This window comes from Malaclemys terrapin, chromosome 15 (genome assembly GCF_027887155.1).
Source record: "Malaclemys terrapin pileata isolate rMalTer1 chromosome 15, rMalTer1.hap1, whole genome shotgun sequence".
Taxonomy (NCBI): Eukaryota; Metazoa; Chordata; order Testudines; family Emydidae; genus Malaclemys; species Malaclemys terrapin.
Genome location: NC_071519.1, coordinates 10,977,800 through 10,998,072, shown reverse-complemented (window position 1 = coordinate 10,998,072; position 20,273 = coordinate 10,977,800). Strand labels below are relative to the sequence as shown.

The 20,273-nt window shown below is 51.0% G+C and overlaps 2 protein-coding genes across 3 annotated transcripts in view; one reads left to right on the top strand and one right to left on the bottom strand.

Annotated features, from left to right (window-relative positions):
- Positions 1-12,756, bottom strand: part of LOC128823015 (zinc finger protein OZF-like) — a 49,811-nt gene extending 37,055 nt beyond the window's left edge. The window contains exon 1 of the mRNA XM_054005017.1: positions 12,566-12,756. Within this exon, the coding sequence (XP_053860992.1) occupies positions 12,566-12,620 (55 nt within the window). The 5' untranslated portion in view covers positions 12,621-12,756. The remainder of the gene's footprint in view (positions 1-12,565) is intronic.
- LOC128823014 (zinc finger protein 436-like) overlaps positions 1-20,273 on the top strand; it is a 446,052-nt gene that overhangs the window by 112,623 nt on the left and 313,156 nt on the right. The gene's annotated exons all lie outside the window — the stretch shown is intronic.

Here is a 20,273-nt window from a genome sequence, read left to right as displayed (position 1 = left end):
CAGTTTTATTTTGTTAGCTACTTCTTTGGTAGTTATTTTTCTGTTTTCTTGTGCTGGGTCACACCCCTCTGAAGTTGACTGAAACTGGGATGCACTTAGCTCAGGCTGGTGCTGAGTTAACAGAGACTTTCTAACTAGCTACTCCCAAGGATGTAAAAAGAAAAAATTCAGCTTGTAAATTCCTTTTACCAGTCGTTTGCTTATTAATTGAACCCTTCTCTTAACAAAGGCCCTTGTTAAAATACTTAACACCTCTGCCTTCAGGCAAGGAGAGATAAGATATGCATCTACCTTCAGCTCTGCTTTCCAAGCAGCTAGAAGGAAAAAAAAAATCTTCCTGGCTTTTGGGTTTTAAATGAATCCCACCGCTACCACCATGTCAAGACTGTATCCCCACTTTGAACTTTAGGGTACAAATATGGGGGCCTGCATGAAAACTTCTAAGCTTAATTACCAGCTTAGGTTTGGTCCGCTGCCACCATCCCAAAGCTAATTTCCTTCCCTGGGTAGCCTTGAGAGACCTTCACCAATTTTCTGAAGAATACAGATCCAAACCCCTTGGATCAAAAAAACAAGGAAAAATCAATCAGGTTCTTAAAAAGAAGGCTTTTAATTAAAGAAAAAGGTAAAAATCATTTCTGTAAAATTAGTATGGAAAATAATTTTACAGGGTAATCAAACTTAAAGAGCTCAGAGGACCTCCCTCTAGCCTTAGGTTTAAAGTATAGCAAACAGAGATAAACACTCTAGTAAAAGATACATTTACAAGTTGAGAAAACAAAGTAAAACTAAGACGCCTTGCCTGGCTTTTTACTTACACGTTTGAAATATGAGAGACTTGTTTAGAAAGATGGGGAGAACCTGGATTGATGTCTGGTCCCTCTCAGTCCCAAGAGCGAACAAACTTCCAAACAAAGAGCACAAACAAAAGCCTTCACCCCTCTCCCCCCCCCTCGATTTGAAAGTATCTTGTCCCCTTATTGGTCCTTTGGGTCAGATGCCAGCCAGGTTACCTGAGCTTCTTAACCCTTTACAGGGAAAAGGATTTTGGAGTTTCTGGCCAGGAGGGATTTTATAGTACTGTACAAAGGACAGCTGTTACACCCTTTTCTTTATAGTTATGACAGAGGTATGTATGGATAATGGAATCAACCTCCAGCCCCAGCCTGTCCTGATTAAATAAAGTTCAAACACCAACGGCTGAAGATGCAGACAAAAGCCCTAACAAAGTAAAAAGAATCCACCCTAAAAAGAAAAGGTACAATAGAAAGAAGATCAAAGCCTGGTCCAAGGCTGAAAGTCATGTCTGCAATTGATGGGTGATCAATCACCAACCCAGAGGCAGCATGACACAGCAAGACCTATAAACTCTGGATTCAAACTAAAGCCTACAAAAAGGATGGGTAAATTGGAAAACTTTGGAGGAGGGTAACATTCTGCTGCCAACATGGAAGGGCATCGGTGCATGCCCAACAGAGACCCAGCTCGTCCTTGTGCCCGGCTTTCCTGGCCAGTTAGCCGCCACAAGCTACGAACCCAAGCTGCAAACTGAAGCAGGACTGGTAACTATGCAGCAGCTGCAGAACATCTGATGGGGTGTGTGTGTGTGTGTGTGTGTGTGTGTGTGTGTGTGTGTGTGTGTGTGTGTGTGTGTGTGTGTGTGTGTGTGTGTGTGTGTGTGTGTCTCTCTCTCTCTCTCTCTAGGTATTAGGTATAATGTGTGTGTATAAGGATTAAGATATTAGTTATTGGTCATAAATAAAATTGTTATCATAATAAATGTGGCATCTTTATCTTGTCCCCTTTAATAAGATCCTGCTAGTTTTTATTGGTATAACAACCAGCGAAGAAGTATTATTACCTGGCAAGGAGGGACATGTGGTATGACTTCTTGGGAATGTGGGGCTCGCTATTACCTAGGATTTCTCCCAGGGGAAGCCCCTTGCCGCTACCCCCAGGTTCCTTCCTGGTGCACTGCACTCCCCAACTGAGTAGGCAAGTCAGTTACCAGTCAGACTGTCACCCCTTCCCCTCTAAGCCCCGTGGGCACTTCCCAAGCCAGGTCCCAAGATACTTTTGTAAATGCTTCCGACTGCCCAAGGCCAGAAGGCCCCTTTTCACTTGGGAAATTTTGTCCCGGCCTGTTCTCAACAGGACCTAACGGCTATCTATATGGCCACACTATCAAGTGGCGTAAAAACAAAACTGTCACCAAGGCATCCTTCCCCTTTTCCCTTACCGACACCAACTTTGAGGCTCTGGAGGAAAACTCCCATGCAGAGATTGACATATTAGCAACAGCTTGCACCTGTGAACTGTCGTTTGGTACGGGAACTTCCATGCAATGTTTTGTAATCAGTTACCTGCTTTTTGGTATTCCTACCACTTATTCTGGTTGTCACCCTAAGTTTACTTTCACCTACAGGAGGGGACCCCTACTCTACACGACTGCCTCCTAGCCCATCGTTACAATCTCCATTCCCCAACTACTCCCCTTCATATCCTTCCCACACACATCTGTCTAATCACGGCCTCAGAGAAATTCGAGTCTCGGACCACCAAATGTGGTACAGCCCACCCAACCAACAGAATTCCCGCTACCGACGGTGGATGGTGCTAAATGCAACTATGGGAACCATCACCTTGTCATTTCCCATTTCCGCCTTCCAAATAATTACCCTATACCCCAATTGTACCCAAGGAGCGGCCATTCGATTAGCCCAGCTTCTGCAGTGGGAAAATTTTCGGCGAAAAAGAGGCTTGCTGAAAGGGGCCTTGCATGGTCTAACTAGAGCAGCTGCTATCTGGACGATAGACAAGGCCCAGGACCATGAACAACGCCTGGGGAATTTGGAAAGGGCATCAGGCCTCCTCATTGAGGCAGGGTTAACCAGCAGCCTCTCAAATATAAAAATCCTCCATGCCCTGTCAGGACTGGGAACCACAACCCAAACCCTCTTAACAAAATTAATAAACACCCTCGTTTTAATAGGGAAAAACACCGGATGGGATTCAGCTTGCAGACAAATGCAGGATTTCTTTAATGGTTTCTTAGCAGAAATGCAGAGCGATGTCCTGAGTCAGCAATGGCCCAAAGCCCTTAAAGCTACTGCAGGAGTGCCACCCGAGCTATGGAAATGGAGGCATACGTGGGCGTTGTCAGGGTGGGCCTGAGACTCCTCAAAATGCTCCTTCCAGGCCTCGGGGCCTGTCAATGGCACATAGGCCCCAGCGCACTTACTGTTGCCGGGACCCTGGGCGGGCTGTCTATGGGACTGGGTTATCAGCCGGCAGGTATGGGAAGTCAAGCCACCCCACGGACCTAGCCGTTTTATCACCACTCCCCATGGTTTCACTGCTCAACACGTCTGGGTGGGAATCGGAACCTTGTGGTCCTTATGGCCCTTGGAACCCCCACAATTATTTTGTCTCCGTAAGTTACACCTTGGGGAATTGCTGAACATCTTTGATACAGTTTGTTGGGAAGGAGAAGCAGTAGGCAAGGCCCCAGGAGGAGAAGCCCTGTTTGGGAAAAGGGATGGTTGCGCCCTGCCATCCAATCCCCACACCCCTCTTCCTTTTCACCTTAATTTAACCACTGCTCTGGGTAGCCGATTTATCACATGGCTTGCTAATCCCCAAATCTCTGTATCCCTCCACCCAGCCGTCCCTCTTACCTTTGATTGAACTTCCCTCTCCCAAACCGCTTCTTAAATTTAACTTTTCTACTTTCCCTCCTCTCCAACCTATCGCACCTCCAAGACCAGGTACATGTAATAGAGATCGAATACAACGAAGAGGCCAAAGCATTTCAGGCCCCCTATCGAGTGGGTACCCTATGTACTTCCCATGACGTTTTGTATTTTGCCTCTAAAGAAATCACCCAAGCCACGCCCAGCCTCTTCACTTCCTCAATCTTAAAAACCTAACTGGAATAATTCTCACGATCTGTTGCTGTTTATTAATCGCCTCCCTCTGCTGTCTCTGCAAGATATGTCGTTTACCCCAGCTACAGGTTCAACCTCCACCCCAAGCCCTTCTTTTCCACATAGATATCCCTGAAACCACACTGTATTCCCCCTAAGACCCAGAAATAAGCCACTTTAGTGTCAAATCCATCAGTACCTCCAGTCTCGTGTCCGCTAATCCCCCTTTTCCACCAAGTCTAAATACTACCCTATAGCCGCTTTAGCAAATTACGATAATGATGCCTACATGGCATCAGAGGAGGGAAATTGTGGGGAAAAAGAGCTAGGTAGCCTTTTTAATGACAGCCACAGTAACACCAAAGGCCCAAATTCAGGCCCAGTGACAAAAGCTGACTGTACAGACGGCCTTTACATAAAACAGTACAGGCCAGAACCTGAACACAGCTAAGCTGTGCAATTCTCTGCCAAATACGGTCATGGGCTATGACCAGAGGAGGGAGGGGAGGAAGCCATGCGAAAGGCCTTAGCAACATGATAACCGGTTATAGATAAAAAAACATAACTGCTTGCTGATGAAACATAGTAACGGCTTATATGAAGAAATTGCTTCTAGTAAAGGCCAGCTCCTCCAGCTACCTGCCACCAGCCAATCATATATCATCTTTGGGCATCCTGTAATAAACCCCCAGACCCCCCGGGAAAACAATATGTACCCTGATGAAAAACAACACCCCCGCTGGTGCCAAGTACCATCCATGTCAAAACCACCAAGAACCCCCCCACCCAATACACACCCAATTCTCGTAAATAATGAGAAAGCTACCGGGAAAAAGGGACAGACCGCTACTCTTATTTTCACATAAATGACGTATTATTTGTACTATACTTGCGGTTTGATGGACTAAAGCAGCTTGCAGGCTGCTGCTAGGTTTGACAGTTTTCTGCCTGTCGCCCCAACGCGTTGGTATGTATTGCAATAAAGTGCCTCAGGCTTGAGTCTGTGAACTAAAATCAATGCGTGGGTGACTTTTTCCACGACACACTTATCAAGTTTGCGGAGGATACCAAGCTGGGAGGAGTTGGAAGTGCTTTGGAGAATAGGATTAAAATTCAAAATGATCTGAACAAACTGGAGAAATGGTCTGAAGTATATAGGATGAAATTCAATAAGGACAAATCCAAATTACTTCACTTAGGAAGGAACAAGCAGTTGCACACATACAAAATGGGAAATGACTGCCTAGGAAGGAGTACTGTGGAAAGGGATCGGGGGGTGGGGGTGGGGGTGTCACAGTGGATCACAAGCTAAATACCAGTCAACAGAGTTACACTGTTGCAAAAAAAGCAAACATCATTCTGGTATGTATTAGCAGGATTATTGTAAGCAAGACACGAGAAGTAATTCTTCTGCACTCCTCCGTGTTGATTAGGCTCAACTGGAGCAGTGTTTCCAGTTCTGGGCGCCATATTTCAGAAAAGATGTGGACAAATTGGAGAAAGTCCAGAGAAGAGCAACAAAAATGATTGAAGGTATAGAAAACATGACCTATGAGGGAAGATTCAAAAAATTGTGTTTGTTGAGTCTGGAGAAGAGAAGACTGAGAAGGGACATGATTACAGTTTTCAAGTACATAAAAGGTTGTTAGAAGGAGGAGGGAGAAAAATTGTTCTTCTTATCCTCTGAAGATAGCACAAAAAGCAATGGGCTTAAATTGCAGAAAGGGAGGTTTAGGTCCGACAGTAGGAAAAACTTCCTGTCAGAGTGGTTAAGCACTGGAATAAATTGCCTAGGGAGGTTGTGGAATCTCCATCATTGGGGATTTTTAAGAGCAGGCTGGACAAACACCTCACAGGGATTATCTAGATAATACTTAGTCCTGCCTTGAGTGCAGGGGACTGGACTAGATGACCTCTCGAGGTCTCTTCCAGTTCTATGATTCTATGAACCAAAGGCCAGAGAAGAGCAGAATCAAAGGAGTCACTTTGGGGGATTCTCCCTGTCATTGTCCCAGGGCAGCTGTCTCAGGTTTACTAAGTTGTTTGATGTTCCAGCCTTTATACAGTCTCTCCTGGGAGTGCCCCCTTTCAGGGGCTGGGTCTAGTTTTAGCTTTTGGCAAGCGTGACCCTGGGGGCTCTGAGACTGGGCCTCCTTGTCTCAGCACACCTTGTTTCTTTCTGTGGCTCCCCAGCGAGTCCAGATGAGTAGATACTCCTCATAGAACCTGTGAACATAAGAACGGCCCACTGCATCAGACCAATGGTCCATCTAGCTCTGTGGCCAATGCCAGGTGCTTCAGAGGGAATGAAGAGAACAGGTCATCATCAAGTGATCCATCCCCTGTCGCCCTTTCCCAGCTTCTGGCAAACAGAGGCTAGAGACACCATCCCTGCCCATCCTGCCTGTGACACTGGCAGATGAGGTGTTAGCTCTTGTAAAAGTCCCCCATGTCTTAATTGAACATGGACAAATGCACAGCTGGAATCAGTCTGACACACCAGTGTTAGTAGTGTTAAAACAGTATTATAATGACAAGAATGTGTTTAGACTTTATTGAATGCTTTACTGAGTTGTTGCCTGGGCTAGTTGCATTGTGAGCCTCTGTGGCTATTTAAATCACCAGACAGGGGAGAGACTTTACCTAGGGGAAGTGCTGATTGGCAACAGAATGCATTACACCCTGCCTGGCAGGAAAGGTCCATCAACACTAGATAGACTATTATGGGACATTAAAGAAGACACAAGACTGTTGTTGTCCTCTTGATCTCTCATTGGCTGAGTTTGCAGCTCAGAGCACATGGCAAAAAGAGGATAAAAAACCCCATGCTGAAGGAACTGATTATGTGTACGCTGCTTGGATTCTGGGGGGGCAAAGTTTCTAGGCATAAGGAAGAGATTCTCAGCTCCTTATCCTGGATTAGTCCTAAAGAATATGTAGAGCTTGCTTATTAAGCTTCCATTGCCTTTTGATATTTAAGACTGTAACTCGTCTCCATCTGCTTTAAGTTTATAAACTATTCTCATTTTTTTTTAAATAAATCTCAATACAGGTTATGACAGGACTGTTGTCTTTGTGGGAGATCTAAGATTCAATTGACCTAATGAAGTGACTGATCCTTTGGGACTGGCAGTTACCTGAACATTGCTGTGATTCGTGGTGTAAGGCAGTGGTTCTCAACCAGGGGTGTGGAGCCCCCTGTGGGGCCACGAGCAGTTATCAGGGGCTGCCAAGCAAGGCCAGCATTAGACTTCTGAGGCCCAGGGCAGAAAACTGAAGTCCTAGCGCATGGGGCTGAAGTCCAGGGCCCCTGAGCCCCAACACTAGGAGCTAAAGCCAAAGCCTAAGCAATGTAGCTTTGTGGGTGCCCCTGTGGCATGGGGCCCCAGGCAGTTTCCCTGCTTGCTACACCCTAACGCCAGCCCTGGCTTTTGGATGCAGAAAGGCAGTATTGTGGCCCACATGGGCCATGGAGTTTTTATAGTATGTTGGGGGGGGGGCCTCAGAAAGAAAAAGGTTGAGAACCCCTGGAGTAAGGGACCATCTGTCACAAAGGTGAGCTCACCTGTGTGGTGAGATATATGGGATGACACAAGAGAACTGTCTGTGATTCCACATTAATGCTGTTACACTGGATACTTGGTTGGTGAAATCTACATATAGACCTCACAACCAATTTGGGGTTTGTTCCCTGCTACTTACCAGTCTGCCTGAGGCTGGTGCTCATGCCCTCAAGTCACTGAAGACAGCGTTACAGAGACTTACGGGCACAACACCACCAGCAACAATTGGCAGCAATGCGGAGCAGGCTTTACAGTGACACAGTGTGGGCCAAATGGTCCATGGACTCAGTCAAGCCCCAGTTCACGTCAGCATCCCGGCAACCTTCAAGGAAGCTCAAGGCTGCCACTCCTGGAGTGATGATGGATCTCCAGCATAGCATCACCCGCACCCCATGACCCGCCTTGTCTCCTGAGACAGAGGTGAGTGACAGAGGGTTCACAACGGATCCGGGGTGGGGTGGGGGTGGGAAAGAGATAAGAAAACACACCCCTCAGGAAGTCAAGGTAACAGGCACTGTGGTGGCAGTAAAGGGGGAGGGGAGGGAGTGGGAGTAGGAGGGAGCAGCACCCTCAAAGGCAACGCTGCCAGTGGGTTGCCCCACCACATTAGGCATGGGGTTGATAGGGGGCCATTCCCTGGGCCTGGGTGCCTGTGAAGGGCTATATAAACCCCACGCTGGCACAGAAGGGGGTTAAACTGCTTTAGTCTGGACTGGCCCAGCTCCTCCACACCTGCAACCCATGCCAGGACTGGAGCCGGAGTTAACAGGAGAGACCTACTCTATTCAGACTGGGGCAACCCTGGGAAGGGAACAGTCTGTGGAGCATCTCCAGCCCCAAACAGAGGGCTGGCAGCATTCAGGGCTCTGGCCTTCACTGAGTGGAGGCCCAGCAGTTGGGCACCAGGTTGATGGGCTGGATGGCCTCTCACTGGGGGCTGCCAGCAGCCTGGCACATGGAGTAGATACGGGGTGGCCTGTGGAGCAGGAAGTGGAGCAGCGTCCCAGACAGCACACAGAGAAGGGAAATGGAGAGGGGACATGGGGCACTGCAGTGAATTCAAGACCCGTCCTGAAGACCACTGGCAGAAAGTCGTCCTCTCCCTGGCCTACGGGGGTCAGACAGTGACACACAGACCCCTTGGCAAAGGGTCACTTGGTCTTTGCCAGCAGCTCTCACCTGAGACCTGACAAACCTATCACACCAAACACATCTCTCGGAGGATGGTCATGTGAGGTGTCTACAGAAAGCTCATAGGTGGTCAAGACTCAAAGACCGAGAGATCAACATAGGGGTCATATGTAAGGAACAAAGCATTTATATTGAAAATCTACTTTATGAACTTGGAATGGAAAAATCAATCACCGAGAGGTAACGGGCCCCGGGATCGGACCATCCACCCAAGAGGGAGTCGTCACTTCTCACTAGTCAGCATGCAAGGTAACGCAACGCTCAAGTGACCAGCCTTCTCCCTCCCAAACTGTCAATGGAAAACCATCAGAGCACCACCAAACAAATGAAACTTATGACAGGGAGCAGAAGGTAACAAATTTAACTATCTGAAATCCAAAATATGAATATTTTAAAGGTACATGTTACACATGTATGGGGTGGAGGGGCAGGCCACAGTGTATCGGGGAGGGGGCGTGTTTGGAGGAGGGGCAGAGCTAGGACATGGCTAGACTAGGAGTAGAAGGCCCAGCTGGGGCACAGACCATGTGAGAGATTTCTCTCGGTGGCTCTATTACCAACTGCCCATGACAAACACTTGAAAGAAGGGGAGGCCGAGCTGGAAATGGTAGCAGAAGGAGGAGGTGGGGAAGGAGAGAAACATTTGAAGGCATGACCATTATTCATATTCCACCGTAATGAAAAAAGTACAGGAGAGGGGAGCAACACTTCACAATCACCCAGCACCTACGTGGAGAGAGCACTGGACTGGGACTATACCTGGCTTTGCCACAGACCTGTTGGGCGACCTTGGGTAAGTCCTTGCACTTCTCCGTGCCTCCGATTGCAAACTTGTGTGAGACCTACAACTGCCTATAGGGCTGCTACCTCCTCCCGCCAACATCGCTCTGTGCAAAAAGCTAGGAAATTCACTTACAAAAAACTTTATGAACACAGGATTTAAGGTTGCCTGGAGCTGTCTGGTGCCCCTCCAGAAGAGAGATCAGCAAAACTCAAACTTGTAATAATCGGGAAATGCAGAGATAAGGTACACACCAATGTAATCCTAATTCTGACCCACGTGAACAATGAGCCTTCCAAGTACTAGGGAAAATGTCAACCAGGGCACACAATAAAGCACTTTATCTTTGCTCAGTTGGAATTTGGTTTTAGGTGAGCTGTGCTGTACAGGAGCTACTGACACCTGTTCTACACTCAGATACTGGGCTGCTCCCCAGAAACAGCCGCACACTTGTCAACTGAACACCTCTTCACCCCTTTTTACAACTCTTTCATCCTTACTCACAGAAGTTCCAGCTAACGTTCTACATTCACTTACCCATCGTTAAGCACACAGACTGCTCTCGCATCCCATCTCACTGCTGACCATTCCCATGGCAAACAGTCCCATTTCCATCTGACAACATGCACAGCTCAGTGCAAATACAGACTGGAAGCTCAAGGTACACATGCCCCTTTTTCCTTTCATCGCACACATGGGGGACTCAGACCCAGATCTTCTTATATCACAATCACACCTCCACTAAGTTGCTCCAACTAACGCCTCTACCTTTCAGTGAAGCTACACCTAACACAGTGAGTGCAGCTGGAGTGCTGGCAGATAATGCCCAGTGGCAGTTGCCACCTCTAGGGGGCAGAATTAAGGTTGCATTGGCGTGCACATTAGTTCTCTATTTCCTAGTTTTTGGAGGTTTGAATTTTGCTGAACTTGATACTCTGGCAGGGCCCAACATACTGCTGTTTAAGGACACGGAGGGTTTGTAGGCTGCAGACCTGATCTTTGATGTTTTTGCTTTTTTTAAAAGATAAATAATTACAATAAATGTACCGCTGCATAAATGAAGGTGTCAGGGACTAGTTCAGTCAATACGCAGAAAGTGATGGCTCCCCATCCCTATCTGCCAATCACACAGGCAGCAAAGCCCTGGGAAAGGCAACTTTCAGAGGCAAAGAGAAGGGGCTAGAGCTTAGAGTTTCTCTGCCAGTCAGGAAGGGGTAGCAGCAAGGGAAAACTGACAGCTGATAGTTGGAGAGGTGAAAAGGTTTGGGGGTATGGTGGAGGACAGAAGCAGCTGGGACTGTGCAGAATTAAGGTCCCTACAGGATACAGGCAATCACCATAGGGCTATGAATAAGGCATTTTACTGTATAAAGTTCCAGATTAGATTATACCAATTTGTAAAGACACATGAGATCTTTCCCTCATGGTATCAACTTCACTGGGTTCTTTCTTTTACTGGTAATTCCCAGAAGTCAATAAATCAATAACATTCTATCAGTTATGAAGTGGCCATTTCAGATTTCTGGGGAGTGTCTATAATTTTGAACTAGGGGCCAGGTCCTTGGAGAGACAGAACCTTGTTTTCATTTTAACTTGTGCATGCTCAGCGGCTTCTGGAATTTGGTTCAAAGTATTTCCATGTTTCCCTGGCCTGTTCTTAAAAGCGCTGCTATAGAAAGTGGGGAGAGGCAGAAACTCACTATAGGATCATAGCTATTTATAGCTCATCGGAAGAAGGACGGGGATTGGTGGGTGTCTGGGGATTTAATAATAAACACACAAATATCCTTCTTAATGAATTTTCCTCTTCTAATTCCCATAAATCACTAAATTATCCCTGGCTGCACCCAAGAGTCTGGGGAGGGAGTACTAGTAACCTCCTAAAAAAAACAACAAGGAGTCTGGTGGCACCTTAAAGACTAACAGATTTATTCGGGCATAAGCTTTCGTGGGTAAAAACCTCACTTCTTCGGATGCACCCCTGATACTAGTAACCTCCTGTGGCCAGTGTGGAAACTAAGGCACAAGGATCTTTCAGTGTCTGGCTCAAAGTCACCTACTTCACTGGATAAATCCCTAGTTGCTGGAGTCTCTTTCCCTGGAAGTTTTTAAGAACAGGTAGGACAAACCTCTGTCAGAGATAATCTACATATACTGGGTCCTGCCTCAGCAGAGAGAGCTGGACTTGATGACAGCTTGAGATCCTGAGTAGCCCCTACATGTCTAGGATACTATGCAATATATAGGTATAAAAACACTACATACAGAAAAATCACCACCACAACATAATGTCAGGCAAATCAGGAATAAGAACAATCCCTCTCTCCCCCCACCCCCCAAAAAAACCTACACTCCACAGCACATGTCAGTTGTTGATCAGAAGTAAAATCTGAGTGTATTTCCCATCAGTATTTGATAAATGAACAGAAAGAAAAGAGACAAGATTTGCAATAAATGTCTAGTCAGGCTGAAGAATCAGAGCAAAGGGGTAAATCTGAGATGTTGTTTGTGTTTTATCATTTGAGAGACAGGGCACAATTTAAGTAGAATTAGAGAAAGAGAGAGAAAGTGGCGGGGGGGGGGGGATTTAGGATTTTTATATCCTTCTATAAGAGTCGTGCAGAAAATGGGTCACACACTGCGCATTTCGTAACAGGAGAGACAAAGCCCCAGACGGGGATGCGGGGGGTGGGGGGGAGTTTCTGTGGCTATGAAATGGGGGGAGGAGGAGGGGGAGGGGCAGTGTGAAGGGAGTTTATGTGACTGTCCAACACACACAGACAGTGACGGTTCCCCTCCCCCCCCCCACACGGGCCGCAGGGAGCCGGGGGGGGCAGTTTGAAGGGGGCCGGGGGGGGGGGGAAGGTCCCTGGAGCAGGGAGCGGGGCAGCAGTGGGGGATGGGCAAGTGCGACACACCCAGACACACACACACACACAGTCACTTTTCTCCGCCAGGACTTTCCCGGCCCCCCACAGAGAGCTCAACCCGCCTCCCCCCGATCGCTACAGAGGCCGCACCGGGACCCTCCGCCTCACCCCAGCTTCCGGCCTGGCTCAGGGCGGGGGATCGCGGGGCTTCCCCCTACCCAGCTCCGCTCTTACCGGCTCTCCCGCGGGCCCAGAGCCCCGCCTCGCAGCGGGCCCGGAAGTGACGCATCCCGTGCGGCGCCGGGCGGGGGGGAGGAGACAGGTGACAGTTGCGGCCGTTAGGGCCGTTGGAGCGCACCGCGCGCGGCGTTGGTAGGCGGTGCTGCCCCTCCCTTGGGGGCGGGGTTCTCCACAGCCCCGCTCCGGGCCCCTCCTGCCGCTCCCGGCCCCGCCCCGCTCAGCCCGCGCTCCCGGATCACACGGGGACAGCAGCGGAAGTGACTTTAGGCCTGGGGGCGGACGAACGGGGATCGAACGGAGCATGCGCAGTAACAGCTACTGAAACCTTCCCTTACCTCAGCTAATTAGGGCGGAAGCGCCCCTGGGGCAGGCTAGGAAATGTAGTTCCGGACTCTCTCTGGACCGGACGTGACGTCGGACGGGGGGGGCTGGGCCCGGCTGCGAATACGCGCGGGGCGCTGCGGCTCTGCCTGGCTCGTGCGGGGCCGTTGGAGCCTCTCCCGGGGCCGGAGAAGAGTTTTGTGTCTCCCGGCTCTGGGCATGCGCAGATCGGCGGAGCTTCCCCCCAACGGACACTGGGGCAGAGTCACCGCCCGGCCCCAGCCCCGCCCCTGGGCAGGAGCGAGTCCGCCCCACACGTGTCCCCGCCCCACGCGGGGCCTCCCCTCCCCCTCTCCCGGGGTCTGCGCTGGGGGTGGGGCCGTCATTAGCCCCGCCCTGCCCGGGGGGGAGGGGCAGCCCCTGGGCCGGAGCCTGCAGGGAACGAGCTCAGAGCCCCCAGCCCGGGTGAGACGGGACCGGGGAAGGGGGCGAGATGGAGGGGGAGATTCCCAGACCCGGCACCTGCCCAGACCCACTGGCTGCAGCCTCTGTGGGCAGATCGTCCCGTCCCGGGGAACAAGGAGCAGAAGGAGGCAAAGCCGGATTCGTCAGACACGGACCAGCCGCGGGTTTCGTCGCCGTGTAGACGTGCCCTGACATTATGTCTACACTGCGATTAACACCCCCGGGGCACCTGTCTCCAAGCCCGGAGCAGCTGGCTCAGGCTTGTGGGGCTGGGGCTGCAGGGCTGTACCATGACAGTGCAGACATACGGGCTTGAGCCCAGCCACTGAGCCCCACGAGGCGGGAGGGTTTCCAAACCCAGCAGGAACACACGTATCTGCACCACAGTTTTGAGCCCCACAGCTTTAGCTCCAGGAGCCCAAGTCCGATGACCCAGGCCAGCCCTGCTGCAATCTTTACCCCGGGAGAGATGGACTCTGCGGGTACGTCTCCATTGCAATGTCAGCCCTGGTGTGCGCAAAGCACACCCTATTCACCACTGTCATATAATGATGCAATGGTTTGTACACAGTCTGTAGGGTGACCAGATGTCCCGATTTTATCGGCACTGTCCCGATATTTGCTTGTTTGTCCCGTGTCCTGACCAGTGGCGGATTAATAATTTTGACGCCCCTAGGCCGAGAAATAATTGCCGCCCTGGCCCGCCCTGACTCCGCCCTTTTCCCGCCCCCATTCCAACCCCCTTCCCAAAGTCCCCGCCCCAACTCCGCCCCTCCTTTCCCCATTGGATCCCTTCCCCCAGGTCCCACCTCTTCCCCCAGCGCGCGGCGTTCCCCCTCCTCACCACTCCCTCCCTGCCCCGCGAAACAGCTGTTTCACAGTGCAAGCGCTGGGAGGGGAGAGAAACAGGACACGGCGGCGCACTTGCAGAGGAGGCGGAGGTGAGCTGGAGCAGGTGGGTGGGGCGCGGAGGGGAGCTTCCGCCCCTGCAAATTTGCCGCCCTAGGCCTAGGCCTTGTTGGCCTAGGCAATAATACGGCACTGGTCCTGACCCATGTGCGGTCGGGACACTGGACAAACAAGCAATTTTGCCCTCCTGCAGGGACTCTCTCCCTCCCCTGCCCTGACTCTGCCCCCTCCTTCCCCTATTGGATCCCTCCCCAAATCCCCGCCCTGGCCCAGCCTCTTCCCCAAGCAGGTGGCATTCCTCCTCCCTCCCAGTCTTGCAGCTGTAATGGCGGCGCAAGCCTGGAGGGAGGGGTGGTGGCAGCTTTCAGTTCCCGCCCCGCACCTGCTTCAGCATGTTTTGCTGGCCGCCGCAGGCCAGGTAAGGAGCCGAGTCCCCCCTTCCCTCTCATCCTGGCTCCTCTGCTAAGCCCCCCCCGTCTCCCTCCTGGGGGAGCAACCCCCTTGCCAGCCCCCCTTGCCCGCCCGGTGCCGGAGCTCATACTCATCAGCAGCTCCAGGAACTGGAAGCCGCGCCACCAGCCCCTCCCTCCAGGCTTGCGCCGCCATTACAGCTGGAAGCCTGGGAGGGAGGAGGAATGCCACTTAGCTGAGGAGCCAGGACGAGGGGGAGAGGGGAACTCGGCTTCTTACCTGGCCTGCGGCAGCCGGGGACACATGCTGGCACGGGGCGGGGACGCTACCCCTCTACTGGGGCGAGGAGCTGGCCGGGGTCCCCCCTGAGCCAATAAACTTTACATGGCCCACTCGCACGGCCCGAGCCGCTCTCCCACTCCCCTGCCAGGGTCCGGAGCTTTGCGCCTCTGTCGCTTGGCTGCGCTCCAGCGGCTCCTTCCCGGCAGGGCCTGCTAATTTCCCCGGCCCCTGCAAAACAGCTTTTTTTCTTGCTCTGCCCCCCCCATCCCGATATTTCGTTTCTGTGGTCTGGTCACCCTAACAGTCTGCCTGGTGAGGTATCAGTTCAAAAGCCGTGATCTGTTGAACATTAATATCTTGTTGGATGGCGTCTGCTCGCCTTGTTTGGGACGTGATGAAGTTTTGCTCTGTGACATTTACATAAGGATGGGATCTTATCTAGCTGGGGAAATCTAAGATGTTTATACCACAATCAGCTACATGGTCAGTGGATGTTTTGCTCTGTGTGCGTTACTGAACTATGTTACGAGGTTGGCAAATGCCCAGAACCAGCCTTTCTGGTGTCACAGTGGTGGAGCCAGACTCACTGCTGGCCCATTGAAGGAATCCACGCTCCCAAGGACTATCCCAGGAGCCGCGTACAATGCAGACTTCTCCGAGATAGCCCGGAGACAATGGACACTGCTTGACTCACATCGTAGCAAAGCAGCTTCCTAGCGAGTTGGAAGAAACTGTGAAAGAGGGAAAGAGACATCATGACCTGGCCTCTCTCCCCCACAACTCAAAACCTAGAAACACACCTGGAGCACAAAGACTGAACTGAAAGAATTCAGAAATCACAAGAGAATAATAATAATACATTCAAATCAAAGTCCCCAAGCAGACTAGTATTGGTTTTTCAGCAGAAAATCTTCAGTTTGGGGGATTTTGTTTTCCTGTCAGACCTTGCCAAGGGAAGCAGAGAGAAAATATTTGATTTGCCTCCCTCAGAACAGCTTGGCCTAGAAACTCTTGCCGTGGGTCACTGTCGTGGCCTTGCGGAGGACTGGGGCATTTTAATAATTTTAATAATAATGGAGGTCTTGGGGTGTTTGGGGGAAATGATGAGGATGTCACCTTTTGAGATAAAAACTAAGGAATTCAGGACTAGAGAATTCTTTTAGAAATCTGGTATTTAGACATTTTATTTTAAGTGGGGGTTGGGGGGGGGGAGGAGGTCTGAGTTCCCGAGATTGCTTTTGTTTGCAGGAAGCAACATGCTGTGGTCTGTGATTGTACCAAAGGGGGGAGATGGTTGTTTGTAAAGGAAGAGAGAAGCCTGATGGCCTCCGATGAGGATGGGATTCAAACCCAGACTTGCAGAGCACAATGGATTAGCAGCATCACCTTAACCACTCGGCCACCTCATCTGAGCTGTCAGGGAAGGGATAGGAGGAGAAATCTAAGTCCAGCAGAGGTAGGGACATTAAGGAGTTTTTAAATACCAAGTGTAAGCAGGGTCTGAACGAGTTCCCCCCTCACACCTAGTGATGAGCTGGGGGAAATACTTCAGGAACAGACCGTGTTTGCACCGACCCGCCTACTCCGCCTAGCTACGCAGCATGATGGGGCGGCTTTGCCAAAAGGACCAGTTTGGGCTGATGGTGGGTTACAAATCACATGAGTGCAATGAAATGTTATTATCCTTCCTGGATGAGTAAAGGGCAGCAGAACATAGTCCTTCCTGCTTGAGGGGTGAGGAATACCTTTTATTGGACTGCATAGAAGTGATTGAGGGTGTCACCCTAAACCAGTGGTCCCCAAACTTTTCACACTGCCCTTTTATCTGTGTCTGTGGCCCCTTTGCAGCCACGGTCAAGAACTGGGGCTGGTAGCGGGACGGTGGCTGCCTGCAGAGAGGGGTGTGTACGGGGTAAGGGGGTCAAGGCCGGGCCAGGAGCCAGGGGACCAGGGTTGGGGCACAGTGGGGCTGAGTGGTGCTCCCTCCGTGCCCTCCATGGGAGCTGGCTTAGGCCCTGAGGTGCCCCCATGAACTTTCCCCTATGCCCCCCTATGAAGCGTGCCCCACATTTTGGGGACCAATGCCCTAAACTGAACCCTACTCTCTAAGCAGGAGCTAGTGATACCAAATCCCCACCCTTTCTGCCTGCAGCCCCGCCCTCTTCCACCCCTTCCACGCCTTCCACCCACGGCCCCATCCACTATGTGATAATGTGGAAGCTCTTGTAGCCCCAAATCACTTCTGCCACCAAGATCAAGCATGGAGACTCTCCCTCTCCCCCCCCAATGCCTTATGGCATTAGCTGTATTGGTGGGGAGGGAGCTCAGTGGCAGGGCACGTGCTTTACACATATGCTTTAGTGTGATAATTATGCCGATGAACTGCTCTAAGATTGTCACTGTTTTCAGACAGGGCTCCCTGACATTTACGTAAAGATGGGATCTTATCTAGCTGGGGAAATCTAAGATGTTTATACCACAATCAGCTACATGGTCAGTGGATGTTCATCACCCGATACACGGGATATCAAGAGCCCTGGGACTCTATTGGGAAAAGAGTTTTATGAATATTTTTAACAGGTTCCCCCCACCCAACTATTGTAATAAAAACCCCAGTAAGTTCATATTGAAAATGGTTATTAATGTGGGGCCTCTAAAGTGAGTGTCAGACTCATGCTACTGCAATTGAACCGTGGTAAGCAGGGGTGTGGTGTGGAGGGTCCCTGGGGACAGAGAGGAGCTGAAGTCCCTCAGAGTTAGGGGAACTAGGCAATGCGGAGTGAAAGGGCTTCACCTCCTGCACAGATGGGGCTGAGGGAATCGGCATCTACTGGCGGCTGAGGACTGGGATGGGGCTGCATGGGCAGTAGAACGGGAGGCAGGTTGGGACTGAGGAACGGGGGAACATTTCAATCCTTAACAACATGTAAGCAGAGTCAGGATGAGCTCTACCCTGACATCTGGTGGTGAATTATGGCGAGTGTGGAAAAGACCTCCAGGGGCTGATCTTGTTTGCATAGGCACACCCACTCGCCTGGCAGGAAACAACAGCAACTCAAAGTGGTTACTTTGGCTGGTGTGGGATCCCCAGTTTCTCTGTTATTGGGGCAGGAAGAATAAAGTTTTGTTACCCTGATTCTGTGAATCAAGGCCAGTGAACCTGTTGTATGACAGAAGGACTGAGTGAGTCCTTCACCATTACCTAAGTAGCACTTGCTTGACAAGGGCATGGGTTACAAAACCCAGTGAATTGAGAGAGGTTGGGGGTTGGTATTGGTACCTGGTGGTGTGGGTCCCTTTTGTGGGTCTGAAACACCAATTGCACCTCTCTCCACTGTTGAATGTCAGAGCTAACTTTGATTCCCTTAGAAGTCTAGTTACAGACTGCTGAGCTGAATTCACTTTGGGCCAATGGTGCACTAGCACTGGGGCTCCCCTACTATGAGCTGAAATCACTAAGAGCTGAAATCACAAAAGAGCTGAGATCACTGAGGCTGTGTTAACTAGTGGGGGAGCCTGAAGCTGTATTGCTAAGCGGCTGGCGGAGCAGCTAGCAGAGTGGAGCCTCACGGGGACGGTTGGAGTGGAGCTGAGCGACTCACAGGTCAGTGAGCAACGCAGAGCAGCTGGAGAAGCAGCGAGCAGAGTGGAGCCTTGTGGGAGTGGCCCAAGGAACGGCTGAAGTGGAGCAGAGCTGAGCGGCTCACAGGTTGGTGAGCAGAGCGGAGCAGCTGCCAGAGCAGTTCGTGGACGGCGGGAGTGGCTCGCGGGACAGCTGCTGGAGTGGAGTGGCTTGTGGAGAAGGCTGTGGCGGAACCCCACGGAGACGCAGCCGGTCGGCCTCGGATCACGTAAGGTGCCCCTTAACACCCTGCGTGCCTCTCCCCCCCCCCCCCCCCCGCTTGAACTCTGGGGCTGCACTGACCAGGGACAGAGACTTCGGGGGGTTGTTGGACTTTGGTGATCCTTGGGTTGCTGGACCCAAGAGACTTTGGGGGGTTGTTGGACTTTTGGGACTTTGGTGATCCTTGGGTTGCTGGTTTCAAGAACCAAAGGGAAAGGACACAGCCCAATTTGCTGGGGTGAGTTTTTTGCTCATGAAGCCTGTTTGTGGTGTTTTTCCAATGTAATACTGATGTCGTTTACCTCATGTTATTAAACATTTTCTGTTACACTCAGACTCCGTGCTTGCGAGAGGGGAAGTATTGCCTCTTAGAGGCGCCCAGGGGGTGGTATGTAATTGTCCCAGGTCACTGGGTGGGGGCTTGAGACGGTTTTGCATTGCGTTATTGAAACGGAACCCCTAGATACAGAACCCGGCCCTTGTTGCTGCCAACTTAGATGGGCAGAAGGGTTACAAACACAAAACAGAGAAACGCTCCCGAGTCTCTCCCAGGGAATTAACATTTCTGTGCAGAAAGCTAAAGGTTTGAACAGAAAGGACTGAAACCAAAGGGCCAGACGATGGCGCCAGAAGCCTAGAGATGATAAGCCCCAGAATTTCTGTGTGTGCCTGGGCTCTGGAAAGGGATTTGGTTCCACTTATTGCATTGCTGTGGCTGGGAGCATCCTGTGAATGAGTCATGTTGATGACCGTGACGCTGGGTGTGAGGAGGATTTAATCTGATTCCAACGGAATAATGATTTTACACCTGAGTTATTAGCGGCAGCTTCCCAAGGGCAATTCCAACTGGTTCCTCCCAGAGATGGGTGACCGGGGAACAGGGAATCTCTCTGGCTCCCACTGTCAGTTCTCCAGTCTTTCTCCCTCCCTGCCCCACACTATCACATGCCCCCACTAGTAGTGAACTAATGGATCTAAACTGACCATCAACAAGTTTAACCCTTGTGGTTAGAAACCTTCACCTAATTACCAGAGGAGTGAATTCTCCCAACCACATATTAACTTCCCCATCCCCCCCAGTGCAAGGACTCTCCAATTGTGTTAGTCTGTGTAGCAGGGTGGCTACCCTGCTCCTGCTCCTGCCTGAGGGGTTTAAAACAGCCCTGGCAGAGGGCTGGGGCAAAGGGAAAAGCTACCTGGCTGATTGGGGCGTGGCCCAGCTGTGGCTACTTCCCCAATCAGGCCCCAGCTGGCCTGTATAAGAAGGCTGGGAGCCAGGCACTCAAGAGTCTCTCTCTGCCTTCAGAGGGAGAAGGGCCTGGCTGTAGGGAGCTAGACAGGGTACTTGAGTGGAGCAGGGCTGGGGAAAGGCTGGGGAACTCCAGCCTGGATAGCCCCAGGCTGCAGCCTGGTAATAGGCTAAGCGGTACTGGGGGTTGCAGAGAGCAGCTCAGGGCTAGGCCAAAGCAG